The 21,387-nt window shown below is 52.4% G+C and overlaps 1 protein-coding gene across 1 annotated transcript; it reads right to left on the reverse strand.

Annotated features, from left to right (window-relative positions):
- Window positions 1-12,994: 12,994 nt before the first annotated feature.
- Window positions 12,995-21,010, reverse strand: DLK1 (delta like non-canonical Notch ligand 1). The gene is made up of 5 exons (XM_033107083.1): window positions 20,776-21,010; window positions 19,515-19,578; window positions 18,896-19,026; window positions 15,790-15,931; window positions 12,995-13,970 (listed from the first exon to the last, which is right to left on the reverse strand). Exons 1-5 carry the CDS (start codon window positions 20,840-20,842, stop codon window positions 13,223-13,225), a joined length of 1,152 nt encoding a protein of 383 aa, XP_032962974.1. The 5' UTR covers window positions 20,843-21,010; the 3' UTR covers window positions 12,995-13,222.
- Between the last annotated feature and the right edge of the window lie 377 nt (window positions 21,011-21,387).

Genomic DNA, 21,387 nt, shown 5'->3' on the forward strand with positions numbered 1-21,387 from the left:
AGATACTACATAAGGAGGAGAGAGCTATCAAGTGGTTGAGAGGTGGGAGACAATGAGTACCAGTCATGGCCTCCAGATCCGCTGCCATTGTTGGGGCAGTAAGTTCAGGTCACTAAGGTTCCTCCTGTGAGGTTCCCCCAGGAAAAGAGGCCTGGGGCATCCTGGAAGAGTTGCTCTCAGAAACTTACATGAAGCAAGGGAATCAAGTGGCCCCAGAGCTGGACATTTGGAACTGAAATGTTCATGTTCAGCTTCCGAGATTATTGGTGGCTGACAGCTCTCAGCTGAGTTCTACCCCTCACTTCCACCATTGCCCTTGGCTAGAGAAAGCTTCCTTGCCCAAGGTCAAAGTCCCTTCCTGGGCAATCCATAGCCAATGACTGGTCAATATGGAGATATAAAGGCTTAGCCTTCTTTCTCCCATGTGGGACAAATCCAAGAGGCCATCCTAGCTCCAAAGCTCCACAAGTCATCATAACTGCATGACAACTCAACCTACCTCACTTTCCACCCTTGGTTCCTTCACCCTCTACAGACGTGTTGATCCTGGGAGCATTTCTCCACTTATGCATAAATCTCTGCTTAGAGTATACCTCCGGGGGAACCCAACCTGTAATAACTGGTATTTCACCCTTGGTTCAATCACACAAGATTAAGCCCAGCATTTATCATGAGTCAACCCCCACCACCCTTCTCCATTTTCCTGGCAGCTAGCTGGGAAAGAAGCGTGGCGAAGAAGAAGAAGAAGAAGAAGGAGAAGGAGAAGGAGAAGGAGAAGGAGAAGGAGAAGGAGAAGGAGAAGGAGAAGGAGAAGGAGAAGGAGAAGGGAAAAGAAAAGAAGAAGAAAGAAGAAAGAAGAAAGAAGAAAGAAGAGGAGGAAGAAGAGGAGGAAGAAGAGGAGGAAGAAGAGGAGGAAGGAGAAGGAGAAGGAGAAGGAGAAGGAGAAGGAGAAGGAGAAGGAGAAGAAGAAGAAGAAGAAGAAGAAGACAGATATTTCAAGATGAAGGCAACTGCTCTATGAATGAGAAATTAAACTGTTTTGGATACCAGTGTGTAAAATGATGAAAAAGTGTGATTGCATAAGACTGACCTCTGGGACTCTGACAATAACCTCTGATAATTGTATAGTGTCGACCTTGCTTAAGCTGAAAACAGCTTCAGATCATGGGTGGAGTGTGGCTATCCCCATGCCAGCACTGCGCATTGCTCTTAGAAGTGTCCAGGACACATTGCCTAATTGAAGGAAGGTAAAATCCTTCACACATGTTTTATTGCACTGGTCTCATGGCCACTCAAGTAGTGGCTTGAACCACGTAGCAGTCAAGAGCCATGGCTTGGGAGCCATACCCGTCAGGGTCCAGAGAAGCTGGACCACTCAGAGAGAAAGGGGGCAGAGAGGGAAGGGGATCTGTTGTGGAGATTTGACCTTGCGCAACTGTGAGGGCTGGTAAACAGTCTCTGTGAGCCTATTGTCTTTCCCTCTGATGCTGGAGCTTGGACAACACAAAGCAGGCAAGTAGGAAGGTGAGATGAATATGAAGTGGGGGAGGCCAGGACTGAATCCACAAGCAGAGCTGGACCTACCAGGACAGACAGACCGACATCAGATGGAAGCTGGTGCTTCATACAGAACCCCAGGTCCTTCACCACAGAGCTAAATACACACACCTGGCCAGGTGGTAGATGCTCAAGGAAGATTCACTCTACTCCTTTTAAATCCTTAAAACACTGAAAACCCCTAAAAAATCCCTAACTTAAACACTGAGATAGAAAGTTTACTACCACTGCCACATCTTATGCTAAGTGATAAGGAGATGAGAGCATGAAAGAAAACAAAACTATTTGGCATATATGCATAACTATGTTCAAAATAAGGAAGAAATACTCCTAATTAGTACAGTCATCTTTTCTGCAACTGGTTACATAGTGGAAGCTGATATTTACAAGGACCCTCTTCCAATACGCATTTCATACCCTCTCTGTCCTAAGTGAACCTCTAAACGAGTCATGGTTCTTTGCCCGCACGGTGGCCTAAGCCTTTATTCATGAAGAGTTTGGGCCACTGGAGGTTCTACCTGAATTAGGTTGTCCAAGTATTTTATTGATTTAAATCACAAAACATCAGGGTAATGAGAAACACCAAGGAGACCTCTGCCTTCCACACCTACTCCTCCTTACCCCCAGTGTGAATTGGCACCCCAATTTCTCCTTGACAGTCAGCATCTGTCTCCCTAGCCAGTGCAGCGACCCCTTCTTTGCTTGTTGATTTACCACCATGAGGGGTTCGAGTGGCCCGATGGGCGTCTCAGCAGCCAGCTCAGTAGACTCGCTGTCATGTCCATGATGGAAGCATTCTGCAGATCTATAGATGTTCACTTTGGCAGAAGCATCGCGGGCAGGGAAGGCAAATCCATACCCACAGTAAATACCTATCCCAACAGAACAAAGTGCTACCCGATGTCCTGATGGAAGTGGGCCAATGTAATCAATCTGTCTCCAGGTAGCGGGATGACCTCCTGGGGAACGGTACTGCGTCAGGACTCGGGGTTGGCCTCTACCGTTGGCAAATTGGACACTCAGCAATGGCTATAGATGAGTGGACTGAGCGAGTGGAAGGACCATGCGTAACCTCCATTTCTTCCAATGTGGCTGTTTCGTTCGTTAGTCTGTGGGATAATGAAAAGAGTGGCTGAGAAATAGAGCTGTCTGATTTCCACAGCACAAGTCATCCTCTCCACCTGGTTAATAAATTCTTCCTCTGCTGAGGTCACTCTTTGATGATCTCGGTGACCATTCACATGGGGATTCAAACTACTTCACACTCTGTGCTGATTTGGAGGGCTCTATCTACTTATTTCTGCGTCAGATCTTCTTGTCACCAGTTTTCAATTGTATTCCTTCCAATCCTCTGACCAGTCAGTGAAATCATTCGCCATTGTCCATAAATCAATATAGACCTGCATCTCTGGCCATCTCTCCTTCTGGACAAAATGAACAGTCACCATTCTGCCCACTGGGGGCATGGCCCCTCACCGCCGGCCTAGGATTGTCCTAGAGTAGCGTTAGAATACTATAGCTCTCCATTCTTCGATGGTACCTGTATATCATGCACAACCATCTCTAAACCAGGATGGAAATTTTTCTTTCTCACTTAGCTGGGAGTTCATGAGGACTCCCCAAGAAGTCATCAGTACAGATTGATAGGGAGAAGGTGATTTAGCAAAGAACAGGGGCCTTGAGTATCTGGGTCACTTCCTCACGCAACTTCCTTTTGCCCTAAGGTCTTGCTTGAACCTGAACTTATACATACCTCTTCCTTTTGGTGACAGAGTTCTGCTTCATGTGCCCAGTGTTAAGGCTTTACGGGTCAGGTTACCCTTCATCCACATGGGGAGCTCAGAGCACATGGTAACTTGGTGTCCCACGGTCAAGTGTTCAAGCTCCCTGACGGCCCAGTAGCAAGTCAAAAATTATTCCTCAAGTACTCTCAAATGGAAATTAGTTAGCCACAGAGGACACAGGAACGGACTCTAAAATTCTCAAGGTCTGTGCTCTGATTCACCCAGAAGTGCCTTCTAAACAGCATCCCTGTTGGCCCCTGACACTTCAAGCACCATTGGATCTGCTGGGTCATGGAGCCCAAATGGCAGAGAAGCTTGGATGGTAGCCGGGATCTGTTCTAGAGCCTTCTCTTGTTCCAGACCCCACTCAAAACTAGCAGATTATCAGGCAATTCAATAAACGGGTCAGAATAGCATGCCCAAATGAAGGATAAGTTGCCTCCCCAAGGAGGTTCCTAGAAGTTGTGTTTCATTCCTGTGCATAGGAGCTAACAGATGAAGCAACCAGTCCTTCACCTTGGAAAGAATATTGCAACATGTGCCAAATTCCTGAGCTCCTAGAATTCTCAGCGAAGTGGATGGCCCCTGAATTTCTGTGGGATTTATTTCCTATCCTCTGGCATGCAAGTGTCTTACCAATGTACCCTGCTCACCAGGTCCAGTCAGCGGAATGCCGTCGATGTAATGAAACAGAATGCTGTCCTGTGTGAGGGGAAGACAAGCAAAGTCCCTGGGGAGTTGAGGATGACAGAGCTGAGAGCTGATACACCCCTGAGGTGGGACAGTGGTGATATATTGCTGGCCTTGACAACCGAATGCAAACTGGTTTGACGGGCTTGACTAACAGGTACAGAGAACAAAGCGTTCACCAGCGCAACAGCTGCATACCAGGTGTCAGGCAACGTGTTGATTTGCTCCAGCAATGAAACCACAGCTGGAAAAGCAGTTGCGAATTGGAAGCGCCACCTGATTAAGTTTATCATCATTTCCTGTCATTCTCCAGCACCCACCGCTTCCTTCTCAGACCAAGGAGGTGAGTAGGATGAAGATATTGGGGGTCTCACCACCCACCCCTCCGTGGTTCCAGTGCTCGGTGGCCGCACCAGGAATGCAGTGCGACTTTGATGCACTAGCTTCATAGGTAGAGCCAGTTCTGGTGGCTTCCACTTGGCCTCTCCTACCGCAATAGCCTCCACTTCATGGGCCACAGAATCCACGTGGGGTTCTGAAAGCGGTTGAACGTGACTTACAGCAATGAGCTCCAGAACTGGGAAGACAACCGCAGTTCTGGAGAGACCCATGGGCTCATTAGAGACAGACTAGAAGAAAGCTTCGTTGACCACTTGACTTCTAAAAGCCCCTCCGTTGACTAGTGGGCCACAGTGATACTTCGGGTCCCCAGGAATGAATATTAATTCAGAGCCAGTGTCCAGCAATCCCTGAAAAGTCTGATAAGATAAAAGTGAAGTGCTACCTACCATGCGTTAGCATCAAGAATAGCAGGTATTGTTATGATTGATAGTACTTGCAGTAAAGGGTCTTAATTCCATCCTTATCTACACCTGGGCAAAGAGACATCTTGACTTCACTAGGTACTGGGGCCACGGGCCTAGGGGAGACGTCGCAGATATAGTGGGTTAGTCCCTATGGGTGCGTGGATGGAGCAGGAGGCAAGCAGAGAAGCCGCACCCTGAAGTGACAGAGGGCGGACCCTCATTCTACTCAGGGGTCTTACTGACGACCCACAGGAACGATGCAGAGACAACCCGTTGCCCAGGAGGTCCCAGTGAAGCCTCGTTGCTAACACCAAGAAAACGGGGACTAAGTTATTTTTTAAAACCAGAAGGCAGAATCAGGAAGTGGAAAGAAAATTGACATGAACATTTGGAGATGTGGACACTGGGTGTAGCTCATCCACTTCCCAGCCAGATGACCTTGGGCACCTGTTTTCACTTCCCTGAGCCTCAAGTTCATTATCTGTAACACTAGAAGATAACGTTATCTACCTCTTAGGTTGTTGAGTGAATTACATAAGATTATGTATTTAAAGTACTTAGCACGTATTATCAAAAAGACAAGAGATAACAAGTGCTGGCGAGGATGCAGAGAAGAGGAAACCCACGTGTCCTGTTGGTGGGATTGTGAATTGGTGCAGCCACTATGGAAAACAGTGTGGAGGCTCCTCAAAAAATTAAAAATAGAAACTACCTTATGACCCAGGAATTCCACTTCTGGGTATTTATCCAAAGGGAATAAAACCACTATCTCAAAGAGATAGGTGCACTCTGCACCCCCATGTTCATTGCAAGATTATTTACAATAGCCAAAAACATGGAAACAACCTGTGTCCATTAGTGGATGAATGGATAGAGAAAATATATATGTGTACACACACACACACACACACAGGAATACTACTCAGCCTTAAAAAAAAGAAGGAAGCCCTGCCATTTGTGAAAACATGGATGAATTTTGAAGATATTCTGCTAAGTGAAATAAGAGAAAGACAAATACTGTATGATCTCACTTATTAGTGGAATCTAAAAAAGCCGAACTCATAAAAACAGAGAGTAGATTGCTGGTTGCCAGGGGCTGGGGGTGGGGAAAAGGGGAGACGTGGGTCAAAGGGCACACACTTCCAGGTATGAGATGGGTAAGTTCTGGGGGTGCCATGTACAGCATGGTGACGACAGTTAACAATACTGTATTATATACTTGAAAGTTGCTGAGAAAGCAGATCTTAAATATTCTCACTATAACAAGAAAACGGTAATTATGTGAGGCGAAGAACGTAGTTAACTAACCTTATCATGGTAATTATTTTGCTATACGTATATACGTATATCAAGTCATCACATTGTATACTTTAAACTTACAAAATGCTACAAGTCAGTTATATCTCAGTAAAGGTTGGGGTGGGTGCGGATAAAGTATTTGTTCTTAATAGTCTCCTTCCTGCCCTATCATTAGGCCAGGGTTTCTCACATTTGGGGCCAAATGATTCTTTGTTGTGAGCGCTGTCTTGTGCTTTGTAGGTTGTTCAGCAGCGTCCCTGGTCTCTACCCATTCGGTGCCAGTAGTGTCGTCCAGTTTTGATAATGAAAACTGTCTCCGGTCATTGTCAAATGTCTCCCAATGGGGGCAAAATGATCTTCAGTTGAGAACTTCAGGCTAGTTATTCTCCTGGCCTCAGTTTCCACATTGGTGAATACGTAGGGGAGACTGAGGAAGCAGAGATCCCTTCAAAAGCCATTATTCATGTATGCACTGGGTTTTTTTCCCTGCTCAGAAAACCAATACTAAGTGCTCTGTGCAAGACACACTATTTTTATTTTTATGATTTTCTGTTTTAATATCTGATGTTGCAACTTGCCCCTTCGCTATTTTTTTCTTGATTATTCTTACCACTTCATGTTTTTTTTCCAGGTAAATTTTCGGATCACATTGTATACTAGTGATCTAATGCCAGTAAACAGCATTAAACACATATATTAATTTTGGGGATGATTAGCAGCTTTGTAACATTGGGTGGTTATTACTGAGATCACTACATTTTTTTAACAGATTGTTATTGGTATATAGGCTTTTATATATATATATATAGTGTATGTGGCTGATTTCTATGTTACCTGCAGGTCATCCTCTTGAGTTTTGTGGGAGACAATATCATCATCTCTAATAATCATTTAATCTCCTTTCCAGTAGTCACACCTCATGGTTTTCTTTTTCTTGTCTTATTATATTGAATTAGAAGTTCTAGAATAATGGTACTAATCGCTGTCCTTATCTGCTTGCTAGGATCAGAATTGTGACCCCCCTGCCCCACGCCCGTCCGATTCATACCTGAAGTTCTACTACCCCCGCACCCCCGTGCGATGGCATTTGGAGTTGGGGCCCTCGGGAGGTAATTCGGTCCTGAAGGTCCTCATGATGAGATTAATGCCCTTCTGAGACCACGGAGCCGTGTGCTCTCCCTCTTCCCCCTCTTTCCCTCCCTCCCTCTCTCCCTCTCCCTCTCCATCTTTCCCTCTTGTTCCGTGGACACAGCAGAAAGGTAACCATGTGCAAACCAGGAAGCAAGCCCTCAGCAGACTCTGACCACACTGGCACCCTAGTCTTGGACCTCCTTCTCAGCCCCAGAGCCCCAGAACTGTGAGAAAGAAATGTCTGCTGCTTCAGCCAGTAGCTCTGCGGTATTTTGTTCTGGTGGCCCCACCTGCCTGAGACATTGCTCCTTTGCAGATGAGGAAGGAGACCTGAAGATAGTAGGTGGTCCAGGGGACAGAGCCAAGTGTGAAGCAGGCCTCTCTGCCTCGCCAGCCAGAGCCCTTCCCTGTTGTGTCAGACCTGGCCTTCCTTGTCCTTGGATTTTCGGATCAGTAGGATACTAAATAGTAGTTTAAGATAGAAGCTTTTTAGTGAAATTAAGGAGAGAGATACTTTTTCCTAGTTTGCTTAGACTTTTTAAAAATCAGGAATGTATTGTATTAAATTCTCTCTGGCATCTATTGAATTGTTTTTTTCTTTCTTTTGACCTATTTTTGGGTTGACATTGGTCCACTCTTCTGTTTGCATCTTCACTGTGGTCACAGCGCAGCAGTGTCCCCACCAGACACCGTCCCCCGCAGGGCAGAGCCCTCAGCAGTTCCCCATGAGCTGCGAGCATCCCACCCCCGTGAGGACTTGGGGCTGGGTTTCCCTCCTTCCTCCCGTGAACTACGCCAGGTTCTTGGAGGGGAGATATTCAGGGCAAAGGTGTCCTCCTTCAGCAGTGACAGTCACTAAAGAAAAGAAGGCCACAGGCCTGAGCGCACAAGCGTGTTATCGTCTGCAGTTGGCTTAGCAGGAATCCCCAAAGCCAGGTACCAGGTTGTCTGACCTGAAGCTGCCTGCAGGCTGCTCTGTGCCGGGAGCCTGGAGGGGGTCTCAGAAGCCCACCTTCCCCTTGATTCCCTGTCCAGCTGGCTCCTCCCTCCTCACCCACCTCCAGGAACCTTCCGACCACCAACGCCCTGCACTGCGGCTCATGCCTCTTCTCCCACTTGGAGTTCACTGGGTGCTTTCCTGGCTGGCTCTCCAAGCTCTGGGCACTATACACAGGTGCCTCCTGACTCCTGTCCCCTGCCATCACCCCCACCCACCCTACCTGTGGGCTTTCTGAGTCCTGGGGCCCTATGGGCCAGGACCACCAGCACTGAGCCCTCCCCACTCCCCACACTACAGCAGCCAGGTCCCCAAGTTGAGACTCCCTCCCCTCACCCTGCTGCCCCACGTGCTGCCCCACGGCCCAGGGATCAAGCAGGTCCCATATGCCGCCTGGATCTTCCATCCGGGTTTCTTCGCCCAGGTCACCTGCCTGACCCCAGGGTTGGCTACAGTGACTGTAGGGATCCATCATTGTTCCCTCCCTCCTGGGTCACCCCAGGGCTCACTGTCTAGGAATACATTTAATATTAAATTCTACTTCCTTTCCCAGAAAATACTCTACTTGATCAGGATTTTTAAAAATATGTATTTGTTATTTTATTGAGGGTTTCTGTTTCTTTAGGGCTGAGGATAGCGGCTCTCCTTTAACTTTGTTTTAGCACAGGGGACCTCTTTCCTACCTTTGACAAAAAATGGAAAGATCTCTATCTTGTCTTCATCTGTGCTCTAGAGCCAGGTGTCTAACCTGGGTGCACCCCGTTCTGTCACCCGGTTAATGTCGGGGACCCTGAGTCAGCTAAGAGGCAGCTAGTGGGCCCAGAGTGGGGTCTTCTCCCAGGAAATGCTCCATTCCCCCTGGCTGGAATTTGGGTAATTGTTAGTTCCCTGGAAAACTCATCCCTTTCATAGAGGTTTCTATGTTTGTTACCTCAACACTGTCGCTTTTTTTTTGTACAGTTTTGGAAATGGTACCCATCTCTGAGGTTGTACCCTCCTGCTGGTGCCTCATGTGTGTCTCTGTACTTGGTCTGCACTGACCAGACCCCCACCCGGCTGAGTGGGGGTGGTCCAGGCTGCAGACCAAGCAGCACTGAGGGAAATAGGGCTGAGCCCCAGGTGTGGGGGCCGAGGAGGGAGGAGGCTCAGGGACACTGGCAGAGCTGCTAGGTGGGTGATGGCAGTGACCTGGCAGATGAGGGACAGGCTGTGGCAGGAAGTGGAGAGGAGACCCCCACCCTGAGGGCCACCCTGTGGGTGAGCAGGGCTGAGGGTCTGGAGAGAGACTCCCTCACCCTGCCAGGGGGGCTCGGGCTGACCCCTCTGGTGTGGGCACAGGCAGTGTCAGGCACTCCACGGGAATTCAAAAGGGCAGCTTTACTGAGCTGAGTATGAGAGCTTGTGGCCAGGGCCTGGAGGGTCCCTCCCAACGTGTGCAGGCCAAGTAAGGAGAAAAAACGGGGCCCATACACCTGATGTGCCAACGTTTAAAGGCTGCAAGATCCCCGAACTAAGTCTCCCATCAAATCTGTCCTACTCCCTCACCTGGACAACTCCACCTTCACTAAATCCTGGGGGGCCCAGAGCCAGTGTGGAATCTCAGCAAGCTCCCACCCCACCCCCGAGTTCTAGGAGGAACCTGGGCCTGCTGTGAGGGGCCTGGACTGCTCATGTGTGGAGCCCCTAGCCCATCGCCCCCTCACCCTCATGTCACTGCTCCAATCACACCACCCCCAAACAAGCCCTTGGGTGGCACAGGTAATTCCCATGCTCCGAGCACACAGAGTGTGGTCTGGAAGGGGTGGAGGGGCTCGCCCTTGTCCTCGGCCTCTCACCACATGGGAAGGGCTGGGTCCACATGGGAAAAGCAGGGCCCTCCAAAGCATGGGGCCCCAACCCTTCTTGCCCAAGGCTAAGCCGCCTGTGGGAGGGGCGTAGTGTAGCCTGGCGCACAACAGATCACAGAAACACACCAATAGCCCTTGGGTTTTGTTTATTTTTCAATAAACAAAATTTTTTGCATGTCTGGAGGTTAAGTAAACGGGAAAGCTAAAAAGAGCGCCATTGACATTTTTGAAATTTTTGAGTTACAAGAAGATCTTCGCGCCTACTCCCCTCTCGACTTTGGGACCGAATTGGTGATCATGTCGCAGACAGCTGTCTTTGAGCTTCTCCGTTTGTTACGTAAACTACACACTACTCCAAACACACGCGAGGTGTGGATGGGCAGTCAAAAAAATCCTGACACTCTCAGCAGAATCTGGTTACCCCATAGAGGATGGAATGGACCATTTCTGCATGACGTGAAGACCGTGGCGAGGCACTGACACTGTTCTGATCTCGCGGGATGTGTGCATGTGGGCACTGTGGAATTTGGGTGGGGCGGCCACATCTGGTGCTGGTAATAGACAATTTGTCACGTGGGCAGGTAAGGTGGTCAGGCTGTAGGGGAGGCGTCTGCCGAGGACTCTCCGCTGCTCCCACGGTGTTTTACCGGCACTTTGCTTGGCTTCCTGGAGACACCTGAAGGTCGGCTCCCCTCCCGGTCTGCCCCTCATCCGGCGGGACCCACAGCTTCCCCGCACACTGCCTTGCACTCAGCAGGTGCTTGGAGATGCTTTCCTGAGCAAGTGATGGTGGATGAATCGATGACCCGATGAGGAGGTGGCCAAGGATAGACAGTGGGGTGTCTTCCTTCTCACCAGGGGACGAGACATCGAAAAAGTGGAGCAGGGAATTTGATCATTTCATCCAATCTGAGAATTCCGCGTTTGGGGAAACTGAGGATCAGAACCGTTAGCTGACTCGATCAAGGTCTCACGTGAGAGAGGCCAGGCAGGATGCCAGATGCCTGCCTGACACATGCCAACAGTTCTTTTTTTTTGTCTTTTTAAAATTTTTATTTCTTAAAACAAACTCAAAGTGAGATGAGATGGTGACTTGAGTGACTTGTGGAGAGGGGAGGGACTTGGGGCAAGGGTTATCAGAGACTAGGGGTGGGGGACCCAGGTGGTGGGGGTGGGGGAGGGGAGGGGAGGAGGGCGGCAACCGGAGCTTGGAGCGGGAGGGGGCTGGGCAGTGGTGCTGGTGGTTGTAATGAGGTGACTGGGAAGGAAGGCAACTATTGAGGAGGAGAGTGGGGATGGACGGGCAGGGGTAAAATGGGGAGGCACTTGGGGGGAGGGTGCACGGGGCTTGGCAGGGGAGGTGGTAATGGGACTTTGGGGTGATGTCATCCGTCAGGGACCAGGGTGGCGAGGGTGGAGAGGAGCTTGGGGCTGGGATGATAAAGAACTGGGAATGATGAGGGCAGGGGCTTAGGTGGGGACATCAGGAGTTTGGGGGAGATGACAATCAGGCTTTGAATTGGATGACAAGGGCCTTGACGTGGTGGTCCAGGGGCTGAGGGTGATCAGCTCAATGGTTGTGTGATGACGGTGACCCATGTGCACGTGTGTGAGGTGATCTGAATGACCGAGATGATGAAGGTGATGACTTAGAAAGCAGCACTTGGAACAAGGTAAACATGGCAGGTCATACTCAATAAAGCTAAGAGTATTGATTCCTATCCAAAATATTTAAGACGCAAAATATTCCTATCTGGTACCCAAGGGCTGTTTAGCTGCCCAACTCGAAGAGCTGGAAAGCTAAACAGAGCTCTGTCCCATTTCCTTCTATTTTTGCAAAAAATATAGATGCTCTTTTAAAAAAAGTCAAATTCATAATTCAAAAGCTGGCTAGGTCTTTTGGGATCTGAGGATTATTAACTCAGCAACACAAACTGAATCCATGGCTGTATAGGCCAGGCCTGGTACCACCATGGGCACAGAAAACGCCCCACAAGTGACAATTTCCACTAAACCGCGGGAAAACCTTGGTGAGGGCTGTGTTGCCGCTCAGATTTCGCCAGGGGCACTTGTGGTTCAAGATGCATTTAAATTTCAAGGGACATTTCTAATCTATAGGGTGGGAGGCAGGTGTAGTGTTGGGTGGGTGGGAAGAGGGCTACTTAAGTGGCAAGTCCAGACTGCACACGGTGAGTCAAAGCGGCCAATTGTTCCCAAGTAGAAAGAGGGGCCAGGAGGCTCCCCACTTTGAGAACTGCAGTTAGGGTCAATTTCAGTATGTCAAGTGTTCATCCAGGATAAGCCAACACCTTTGGACCCCAGGACGAGACTTAATCTTCATCAGATCGTAATTGTTAGGGTCTGGAACTGTTTGGGTTCATACACCCTCGTTCCTAATTCAGTTTTAGACAAGAGAGGACCTTGATGATTACTGTGTTTGAGCCCCTCTCTGGAGGGGCTGACAGGTAGGCCTGGGGTGGGGAAGGGGACTCGCCAAGGATGACACAGCGAGTTAGTGGCAGTGCTGGGACAAGGTCTCAGCCCCCCAGCAGCCAAACCCGGGGCTCTCTCTGCCTAACACACGGCTGCTGCACTCTGCAAAATCTCAACTCAATCACAAAGATCTAAGGACTGCGATGTTGAACTTGAAGTGAGTGCGCGTCGAATGTGTCGTGTGACAATTAACGAACGAAAGAGATTTTAGCCCTTTTCACAGTGGTCGGTCATGCACAACACGCATCATGGTTTCACGAGGACCCTGTGGCTGAGACCCCTCAGAGAGGGACGTCGGCCCCGAGTCCTGGTACGGTTGCCATGTTTTTTTTTGGTCTTTTTTGATTTTAAGTTTAGAGTTTAGAATAACATACTTATTTCTTTTACTCGTTTAAAGATTAAATTCTTATTATTTTTTATCATGCATTAAGAGAGAGAAAGAGGCTTGCTTTAGCGTCGCGTGGGTCACACGGCCACACAAAGATAATAGAGGGAAGCGTAGCGTTCGCCAGATTGGACACAAAGGATAGCAAATTCCACCACAAAGATGAGAACAGACCGCATATAGTGAGCTCTGCGGGACCCCGAGAATACAGGGGGGGGCGGTGGGAACGCTGCTTAGATCTCCTCGTCGCCAGCCTCCTTGCTGAAGGTGGCCATGTCGATCTTCTCGGGGAAGATGATGTTGACGGCCAGGTCCTCCCCGCTGTTGTATTGCAGCAGCAGGTTCTTCTTCTTGCGCAGCATGTGGTTGTAGCGCAGGTTGGACACCCAGGCCTCGCACTTGTTCAGGAAGACGATGCCCATGGTACCCAGCACCACCAGACTGGTCAGCACGCCCAGGATGGTGAAGCAGATGGCCTGGCCCTCGGAGAGGAGCGGGGTGCTCTTGTTGAGCTCCCTCATGGAGACCTTCAGGACGCGGTGCTCGGGCTGCGGCACTGGCAGCTCGTGCACCCCGGGGGTCAGGCGGTAGGTCAGCCCGTACCCACTGGGCAGACGGGTGACCTGCTGGGAGCCAGCCGCACGCTTCCTGCCACAGATGGGGCCTGTGAACTCGGGCTTGCACAGACACTCGAACCTCACCTGGCTGTGCTGCAGGCAGGTGCCCCCGTTCAGGCACGGGTCAGCGGCGCAGGTGGTCACCGGGCGGCTGCAGGTCTTGTCCACAAAGCCAGCAGGGCAGCGGCAACGGAAGTCACCCCCAATGTCGGTGCAGATGCCTTGGTTCTCGCATGGGTTGGGGGTGCAGCTGTTCGCCACGATCTCGCAGAAATTGCCTGAGAAGCCGGGGGGGCACAGGCAGGAAGCATGGGAGGCCCGGCCCTCATCGTCCACGCAGGTGCCTCCGTGCTGGCAGGGGGAACTGCAACACAATAAGGGACACAATAAAGGGCCCTCGGGGGGCTGGGCTAGAACAACGGTGCTGTGGATGGGGTCAGGGCCCTGGATGGCTCCACATGGCAGACCTATTGGGGCCTCACAAAACGTGCTCGGAACACATTAGGCGAGTGAGTGATGCCAGCCAGGGAGGCCCAGGGAGGCACTGGGCGCTGCCTGCGAGGGTCTCCCGCTGTCCTAGGTGGAATGCACGCCTGTGTGGGGTGTACACCTCACCCCCGTCACACTGCCAACCTGGAACACACCTAACCTCCCGTGCCGGCGGCCCATCTCCTCTCCCACCTGTTATGTCATCTCTCTGACCAGAGGCCTGATGGTTAGTCACTGGATAGGTGGGGAAACTGAGGCTGGGAGAGGCACAGTTAGTAATAACGCAGGCCTCGAGGGAGCCGCCTCCGTTAGCCTGGTCCCTGGGCCGCTGAAGCTGAGCGACACCGGATGTCACTCCCTCCCTTCCACTACCATCACCACCCCATTATGATTTTTATTTTTATTTTCAGCAGAGTGAGCCTGCAGGTTATTGTGCAGGAAACCCTTGGGGACTCTCAGAGTGAAAGAAATACGCGGTCTGTCTTTGCCGGCTCGAGCCGTCCGTGCCCGGCTGGTTAATAGTGCCTCATTCACCGAAGTGCAGCTTACAGACCGAAGCTGTCTGCTCAGAGCAGAACACACGGAGCATTTAATGTAAGTGCTTTTAAACGAACAGGCCCTTTGTCATCTGATAAATGCCAAAACTCCAGGGAAGAAAGGGGCTCTAGGCAAAGAAACCAAGACTACTGCTTCGGGGCTGCATAGGAGCTGGACTCTGAAGGAATTTCAAGGGCCCTGGGCTGTATTTTGACAGACTGGTTCCAAGTCTGTTAGAGAGAAAAGCAAAATATTTTAAAGGTCTCACTCTGTATTTTCTCTTCCCACTAATAAGCAGAAATGGCATTTGATGTCACCCCCTCTCCTCTGACCCCTTTGGGTACTGATCTTCAGGTCCGTTTGTGGCGGTTGCCAGTTCCAGGGTTCTCCACACCACCCTGCAACGCCAGGTCCTGAGAAGCTGATTCTGCATTTAGCTTCTATTTCCTCAGAGGAAAGGGCACCTCCGCCCCAACTCCTGGGCCAGGACCGGGTTCTAAGTGGAATTCTTGCTTCTGTCAAGATTCTTCCAGTCTCCGTTTAAGCCCCATCAGTGTAGCTAAGCAGATAAGGGCCAGAAATGGCTGAGGTGCAGGAGAGGCGAGTGTTCATTCTGTCTGTTGTGCCCACTCCCCAGAAGTCCCAGAGTCCCCACCCTACTGAGGGTAGTTGAGAGCTGGATCCCAACTCCTGGCCCTTATGGCTTGTCCTCCCCCCCGCCGTCCCAGGGCCACCACAGACCCCTCTCCCCACCCCCTCAGACTAGCAGCTCCACTGTTCCCTAAAACTACCCCCTAACATATGATGAGTGGGTTTCACAAATAGCCTCAGGCCCCGCCAAACTCCGATCTCTTATTATATTGCCTTTAGAAAATTATGCAGGTCTGAGCTCCAGCTCACGGTCCCAATCTACCGGCATTCACACACATCAGGACTTGGGGATATGAAATCGCCTTCAGGGTCATTTGAGAAAATTATGAAAACGACACTGCCCCTGATGGAGGGCGGCCCCCCTTGGGGCTGCGGGACAAGCACTTACTTGGTCTTTTGTCAGGGGACAGGTCCAATTGGGTTAGGCTGAAAGGGTCTTTAGGGGTGTGAAGCAGGAATCAGAGCAGCACGAATCAGATCACACATAATGGGGAAAGAATATTTACCCATTGATCACGCAGGGCCCGTCCTTTTTCTGACAGTCCTTTCCCGAGAACCCAGGGATGCAGGAGCACTCATAGTGGCCATTATCAAGGTTCACACAGGTTCCGTTATTAGCACAGCGGGTCGAGGTGCAAGCCCGGATGTCTGGGAGGGCGGGGAGAGAAAACCAGAGCTTGTCAGTCCCTCGACAGGGACAGAGGCTGGTAGGAGAGCTTCCCAGATGGAGATGGAAAGAGAGACCCCTCCAACTGATCAAGGGGGACCCCAAATGACATGCCTAGATGTCTGCTCGCGGCCACTGCCAATAGTCACCAAGTGGGGTCCTGAGACAGGTCATGGAGACAGAAAGTCACGGCCGCTGGCTTGCTGGCATTCGACCCAGCACAGCTGTACTTTTTTCCGGGGAACCAGGTCCCTCCTTAAGTCCAGCAGACTCCTTCCCTCCCCCACACATGTGCCAGGCTGAGGTCCCTGAGGCCTGCCTCCTACAGACAGTGTTTCTGTCTGGAGGGGTAGGGGACTGCCGCTGGGGGGGCCTAGTGCAGCCCAACTGTTAGAAACATCAGCTGTCCTTCATACCGTTCCATCGTCACAGAGGGGAGAGGGGCAGGGGGGAAAGGGAGATGTGAAGATCCCCCACTGGGAACCAAAAAACCTGATTTAGCCCCGGCACTGCCTCCACCTCCCAGTGGCCTCTCTGCTCTCAGGTTCTGAACTAAGGGGGTCCACGATAAAAAGGCTGCCTCCTTTGAAGGTGTCAAGATTAGAACTATTGAGCCCTCTCCTGTCAGTGAGCGTTTCCATGAATACGGGTATGTTCCCACTGTCTTTCTACACCTCCCGTCAGGCACACTCCATTATCCCGGGCTCAGCAAGCCAGGGATGAGCTGAACAAAGGGACCTGTGTCAGGGGCCCTCTGACAGCGCAGAACCCAGCCCTGCCCGCTGCTCCCCACCCCCAGCTGGGCCCGGGAGGGACGGTCCTATGCCCATCTCCAGCTGGCTGCAGACTCCAGCCCCTCCCCACACTGTGCCTCACTTTCCCCACTTATAAAAAAAGGGGCTCTCTCGGGCCAGTCTCTGAGGAACATTTTAGCTTTGGTGTTCTACCAAATAGAAAGCCAGGACCAACAAGAGACACAGCAAGTTAAGGTGGACCGGGGGTGGGAGGGGTCCCAGTGCTGAGGCCACACGTGCAGATTTCCTCCTCTATTACAAAAACCCACACCCTCGTGGAGGGGAGGTGGCAAGCAATCAGTAAGGAAAAGCCTGACTGCCTTGCTGATGGCCTACCCTGGGTCCAGGAGGCATTCCTTGGGAGCCGGGCTGGGAGCAAGGAATCATAAAGAGGATTTATCATTATGGGAAAGAAGGAAAGAAGGAAGGAAGGGAGGGAGGAAGGAAGGAAAGAAGGAAGGAAGGAAGGAAGGAAGGAAGGAAGGAAGGAAGGAAGGAAGGAAGGAAGGAAGGAAAGAAGGCGTGAGCTCGTGGAGTCTTTGTGGCTGGTTCCTAATCCTTAGCTCCCTGCTCTGTTGTCACTGGGAATCTGAAATTTAGGCGAAAGAGCTGGCCACCACACTACTCCTGTCCCCAAGGTGTCAAGCCTCCTCAGCAGAGGCTAAGCCCACCTTTTCCCACGGAGAAGGCTGCCCGCAGGAGTTTTGGGGGGAGGGGTCTCAGCCAGGGCAGCAGCTGTGGCTGAGACAGGCTCAAAGGCCTGAGAAAAGGGGAAAGGGAGAGGGCCCTCAATTTAGCGGACAGCCTTTGTCAACCCAGTGGGGAGGGGACCTTTGTCTGAAAACCCCTTGGGACGTCACGGGCTTAGATACCCAACTGGGGGAGCTCCAGGCTGACAGCCCTGATCCCAGATGGTGACATCTCTGGGATCCCCTGGTCCCCAAACAGCTAAAGCTATTGTGACGGCGGAGGGTTCAGTGCTGAGAGGCAGGGGAGCTGAAGGCCAGAGGTGAGTCAGCTCTGCACCATAGGGAAGCGGGGGTGGGGTGGTGGGGGGGTTGGGTTGGGGGTGGGGGGACCTTTAAGGACCCAAGTCAATGGGGGGGCTCGATTTTGAAAGTCTGCTGCCCTCAGGTTTTCCTTAAGGGAGGGTGTTAGAAAAAGCCCAGATGAGAATAAACCCATTTGTGGGGCTGGGCGAGGGGGTTTTAGCTGGCTCTTCTCCCGACTTCTCTGTCCTTGAGCAGACCCTTCCGCTTCTCTGAGCCTCAGTTTCCCTACTGGGACCACTCATCTCCGCTAATGTTGGGGACTGAGGGTCAGGGACCCTGCAGCACTGCCTAGGCTGCTGGAGTTTTTTCGAGGACTTCAGTCTGCCTGGGCTTCCAGGCAGGTTTTGCCAAATGAGAATGGGCTCGGATGAACATTTGCAGCCTGAAAATGCAGCGACAGCCAACTCTCAATTGCTCAGGGTAAAGGAGGACAAAGATTGCATAAATTAATGAAATCAACAGCTAACACCAAACCGCACTTTAACCACTTCTCAGCCTTTCCCAGCCCCCAGCCTCCCCTGGCCCTGAGCTCTTCATCACAGCCCCCCGCCCGGTCCTCGTGGCCCTGGCTCAGCTCCTCCTACCCACCACTCGGCACTGACAGACCCCTCCCGCCCCCATTTATTTGTTGTTTGCTTGCTGCAGCCTCCTTAACAATCTTGCGTGTGAATCTGTTGGAGTCTTTGCTCTGTGACCCCCACCCCACCTCCGGCTCTCCTTTCCCCTCCTTGAGCTGCAGTAACCTGGACAGGTTATCCGGGTCTGTGTGCTCCATCCTCTCAGCTTTGTGTGGAATGTGTTTATTTTGTGACTCTTTATTCAACAGGCAGCTCCCTGCCACCCCTCCCAGTGCCTTCTCAGGTGCCGGGTGGGTGCTGGGTGCCAGTGGTGCAGAGGGGAGCAAAATTATGTCCCTACCTGTGAGGAGGCTCCAATCACCAGCGGGAAGTGTATAAACAGGTCATTACCACACAGGATGCACCCAGTGTGTGTTGGAATAAGGTTGGAGGGGAGGCAGCCACGGGGCTGGGGGGAGGAGGGCTGGGGCTGGGGCCAGAGGGCAGAGCTGGGGGTGGGCAAAGGCAGAGCATGTGCCAACCTATGTCGCAGAGGTTCCCGTCCCAGCCATCGTCGCAAATGCACTGCCAGGGTTCCACGCAGAGTCCGTTAACACAGCCAGGAAAGGTCATGCATTGGTCACAGAGGGGACCCTGCCAGCCAGGCTGGCACCTGCATGGGGGGGAGGGGAAAAAGATGGGAACATATGAGGGGGGGTAGGGGTGAAGAGGGAGCTCAGGCTGCTTTCTGTGGAACCAAGGGCCCATGGGGTCTTTGCACAGGGCTGGGCCAGTGAGTCCCAGGAAGCAAACAACAGTCACCTGAATGGAAAAGCTTAAACAGAGGACCAACTGAGGAGCAGACAGAGGGGTCCCTGAGAGCCCAGGATAATGCTGCGTTTTGCCGCAATGGCTTGCAGTGGTCTCATCCTGCAAGGGCTCTCCTGACACCCCACTTCTGAGAAAGCAGACGGGAGCTGTGCCCGTCCCCCCAACAATCCTCTGTCCTTTCTCCCCTTACTGTCTCCAGCAGTTTGCTGTGGGGGTGAGGAAGCTGTTGCAGCCCAGACCAAACGCCCCCTCTTTTCTGCCTGACACTGTGACTCCCCAGGATTCTGCCCTGGCCCCCTACAAGCTACCTCTGGGGAGCCGCTCCATTACCTGCAAACATTGTCATCCTCGCAGAATCCATTTTGGGGGTGGCAGGCCGGGAAGCATTCAGCTCCTGAGGCACAAAAAAGGTTACACCATTCACCCCACAAGGCCCCAGAGGCCAAAGCAAAGCCCAAGGCCTCCCTCAAGAGAGCCCACTACCCTCTGCAGTCCTACCAGCCTGTCACACAGTAGGCACTTCATATCAACCCACTCAGGAAAATTCTCTGCCACGTTCCTGGTTATGGAGTGACCACAGTACACTGCCTAGTTCTCAGAAGCAGGTCAGACACCTTGTTTTCCCCCCAAACAAAATACAAACCCCTGAGTCTTAAAATTAGGGATGAGGAAACAGTGGATGAAAAGATTTTGACCCCTGGGCACTCAGCCAAACCCTCACTTATGTTACGTGAGTTAAAGGGGAGCAGATTTCCAGGTATTCATCTCTGAGGAAGCCCGACAGGTTCACCTGGAGGCTCACAGGTAAGGTGTCTGGATGTTTTTTAAAGGTTCATCCCAGCTAAGCCAGACACCCAGGTCAAATTCCCCAACGTCCCTTACCCCGCACTTCGTATTTTAAAAACACGCAAAGGTTTTGCAGAGCTGACTGCAGTTCTGACACTATTTAAAGATTCTGACACTTCAAGAGGTGCCTACTGTGTGCATTTACTTCAACCTGCTGTCCAGCTTTCTAGACAGCCCCCCCATAACCAATGGTGCAGTGGGGACGGGGGCCACTGCAGGAAGGGGGCAATTCTCTGGCTGTCAGAGACAGATGGCCACTGCAGACAGAAGTGTCGCAGCCCCTCACCTAGAGAAACGTCACACAGAGAAGCTTGGGCTGGGCTCCTGGTTGGGAATATGGGACTACTAGGCAAAGTCACCCCCCACTGTCCCCAAAGACCTGTTCCCAAACGCGCACACATGAACACCCTAAAGTTGCACCCCAAAGCATTTTCACAGGACTCCCAGCATCACCTCCTTTCTCCATACCTCCTGTCTCAGCGCACCGACACCCCTCCGAGCGCCACTTCTGCGGGGCGGGAAGGGGCTGGGGATCCCACACCTCTGCTGCCCCCGGGACTCCCAGGGCCGGGCTTGGCATGCAAGGGTGGCGGGGAAGGTGAGGCGAGCACAGCGCAGGGCTTAGGGTTAGGTGGGACGGGCCGGATTGGGGCGCATGGGACGGGGCGCGCAGGTCACCAGGCGGCCAGGGGGGCGTCGCAGGCTTCCCCAGAGGGGGCGCGAGCCGGGCCGCCGAGGGGCTCACCATGGGCACTGTGGCCGAAGGCCAGCAGGAGCAAGAGGACGGGCAGGAGGACTGCGGTCGCGGTCATCTCGGGGCGGCCGGGGTCGCGGTCCCGGGAGCGGCGCGGGCGCGGGTCCGGCTCCGGGCGCCGCGCTGGGCTTCTGGTTGCGGACGCGAAAGGGGGCGCGGGCGCGCGGCGAGGGGAAAGCCAGGGCTGCACCGGGCTGCGCGCTGCGCTCTCCAATGCCGCCGCCGCCGAGCTGCTGCCGCCGCCGCGCGCGCCGCCCTTTTCGTACCGCGGCCCCCCCGCGGCCCCCGCCCCCCGCCCCCGCCTCCGCGCGCACGGGGCCGGCGCCGGCCAGTCCCGGTGACCCCCGCCCCTCGCAGGGCCACCCCCCACCACTGCAGTGTCCCGGAAACCCGCTCGCGCACGCGGCGCACTCTTGGCTAGACGGGCACAGGTACCCCGCGCGCGTTGAGCACACGGTCCCCACACAGGACGGCACACGGGCGCGCACAGTCGGGCCCGCTTAGCACAAGTCGCATGAACTGAACCTGGGCTGGGCCGCAGACCCCAGGACGGCGCAAGGACACGCTCGGAATACAGAAACACGCACAGAAACATCCAAACAC

The sequence above is a fragment of the Rhinolophus ferrumequinum genome, chromosome 6 (assembly GCF_004115265.2).
Source record: "Rhinolophus ferrumequinum isolate MPI-CBG mRhiFer1 chromosome 6, mRhiFer1_v1.p, whole genome shotgun sequence".
Taxonomy (NCBI): domain Eukaryota; kingdom Metazoa; phylum Chordata; class Mammalia; order Chiroptera; family Rhinolophidae; genus Rhinolophus; species Rhinolophus ferrumequinum.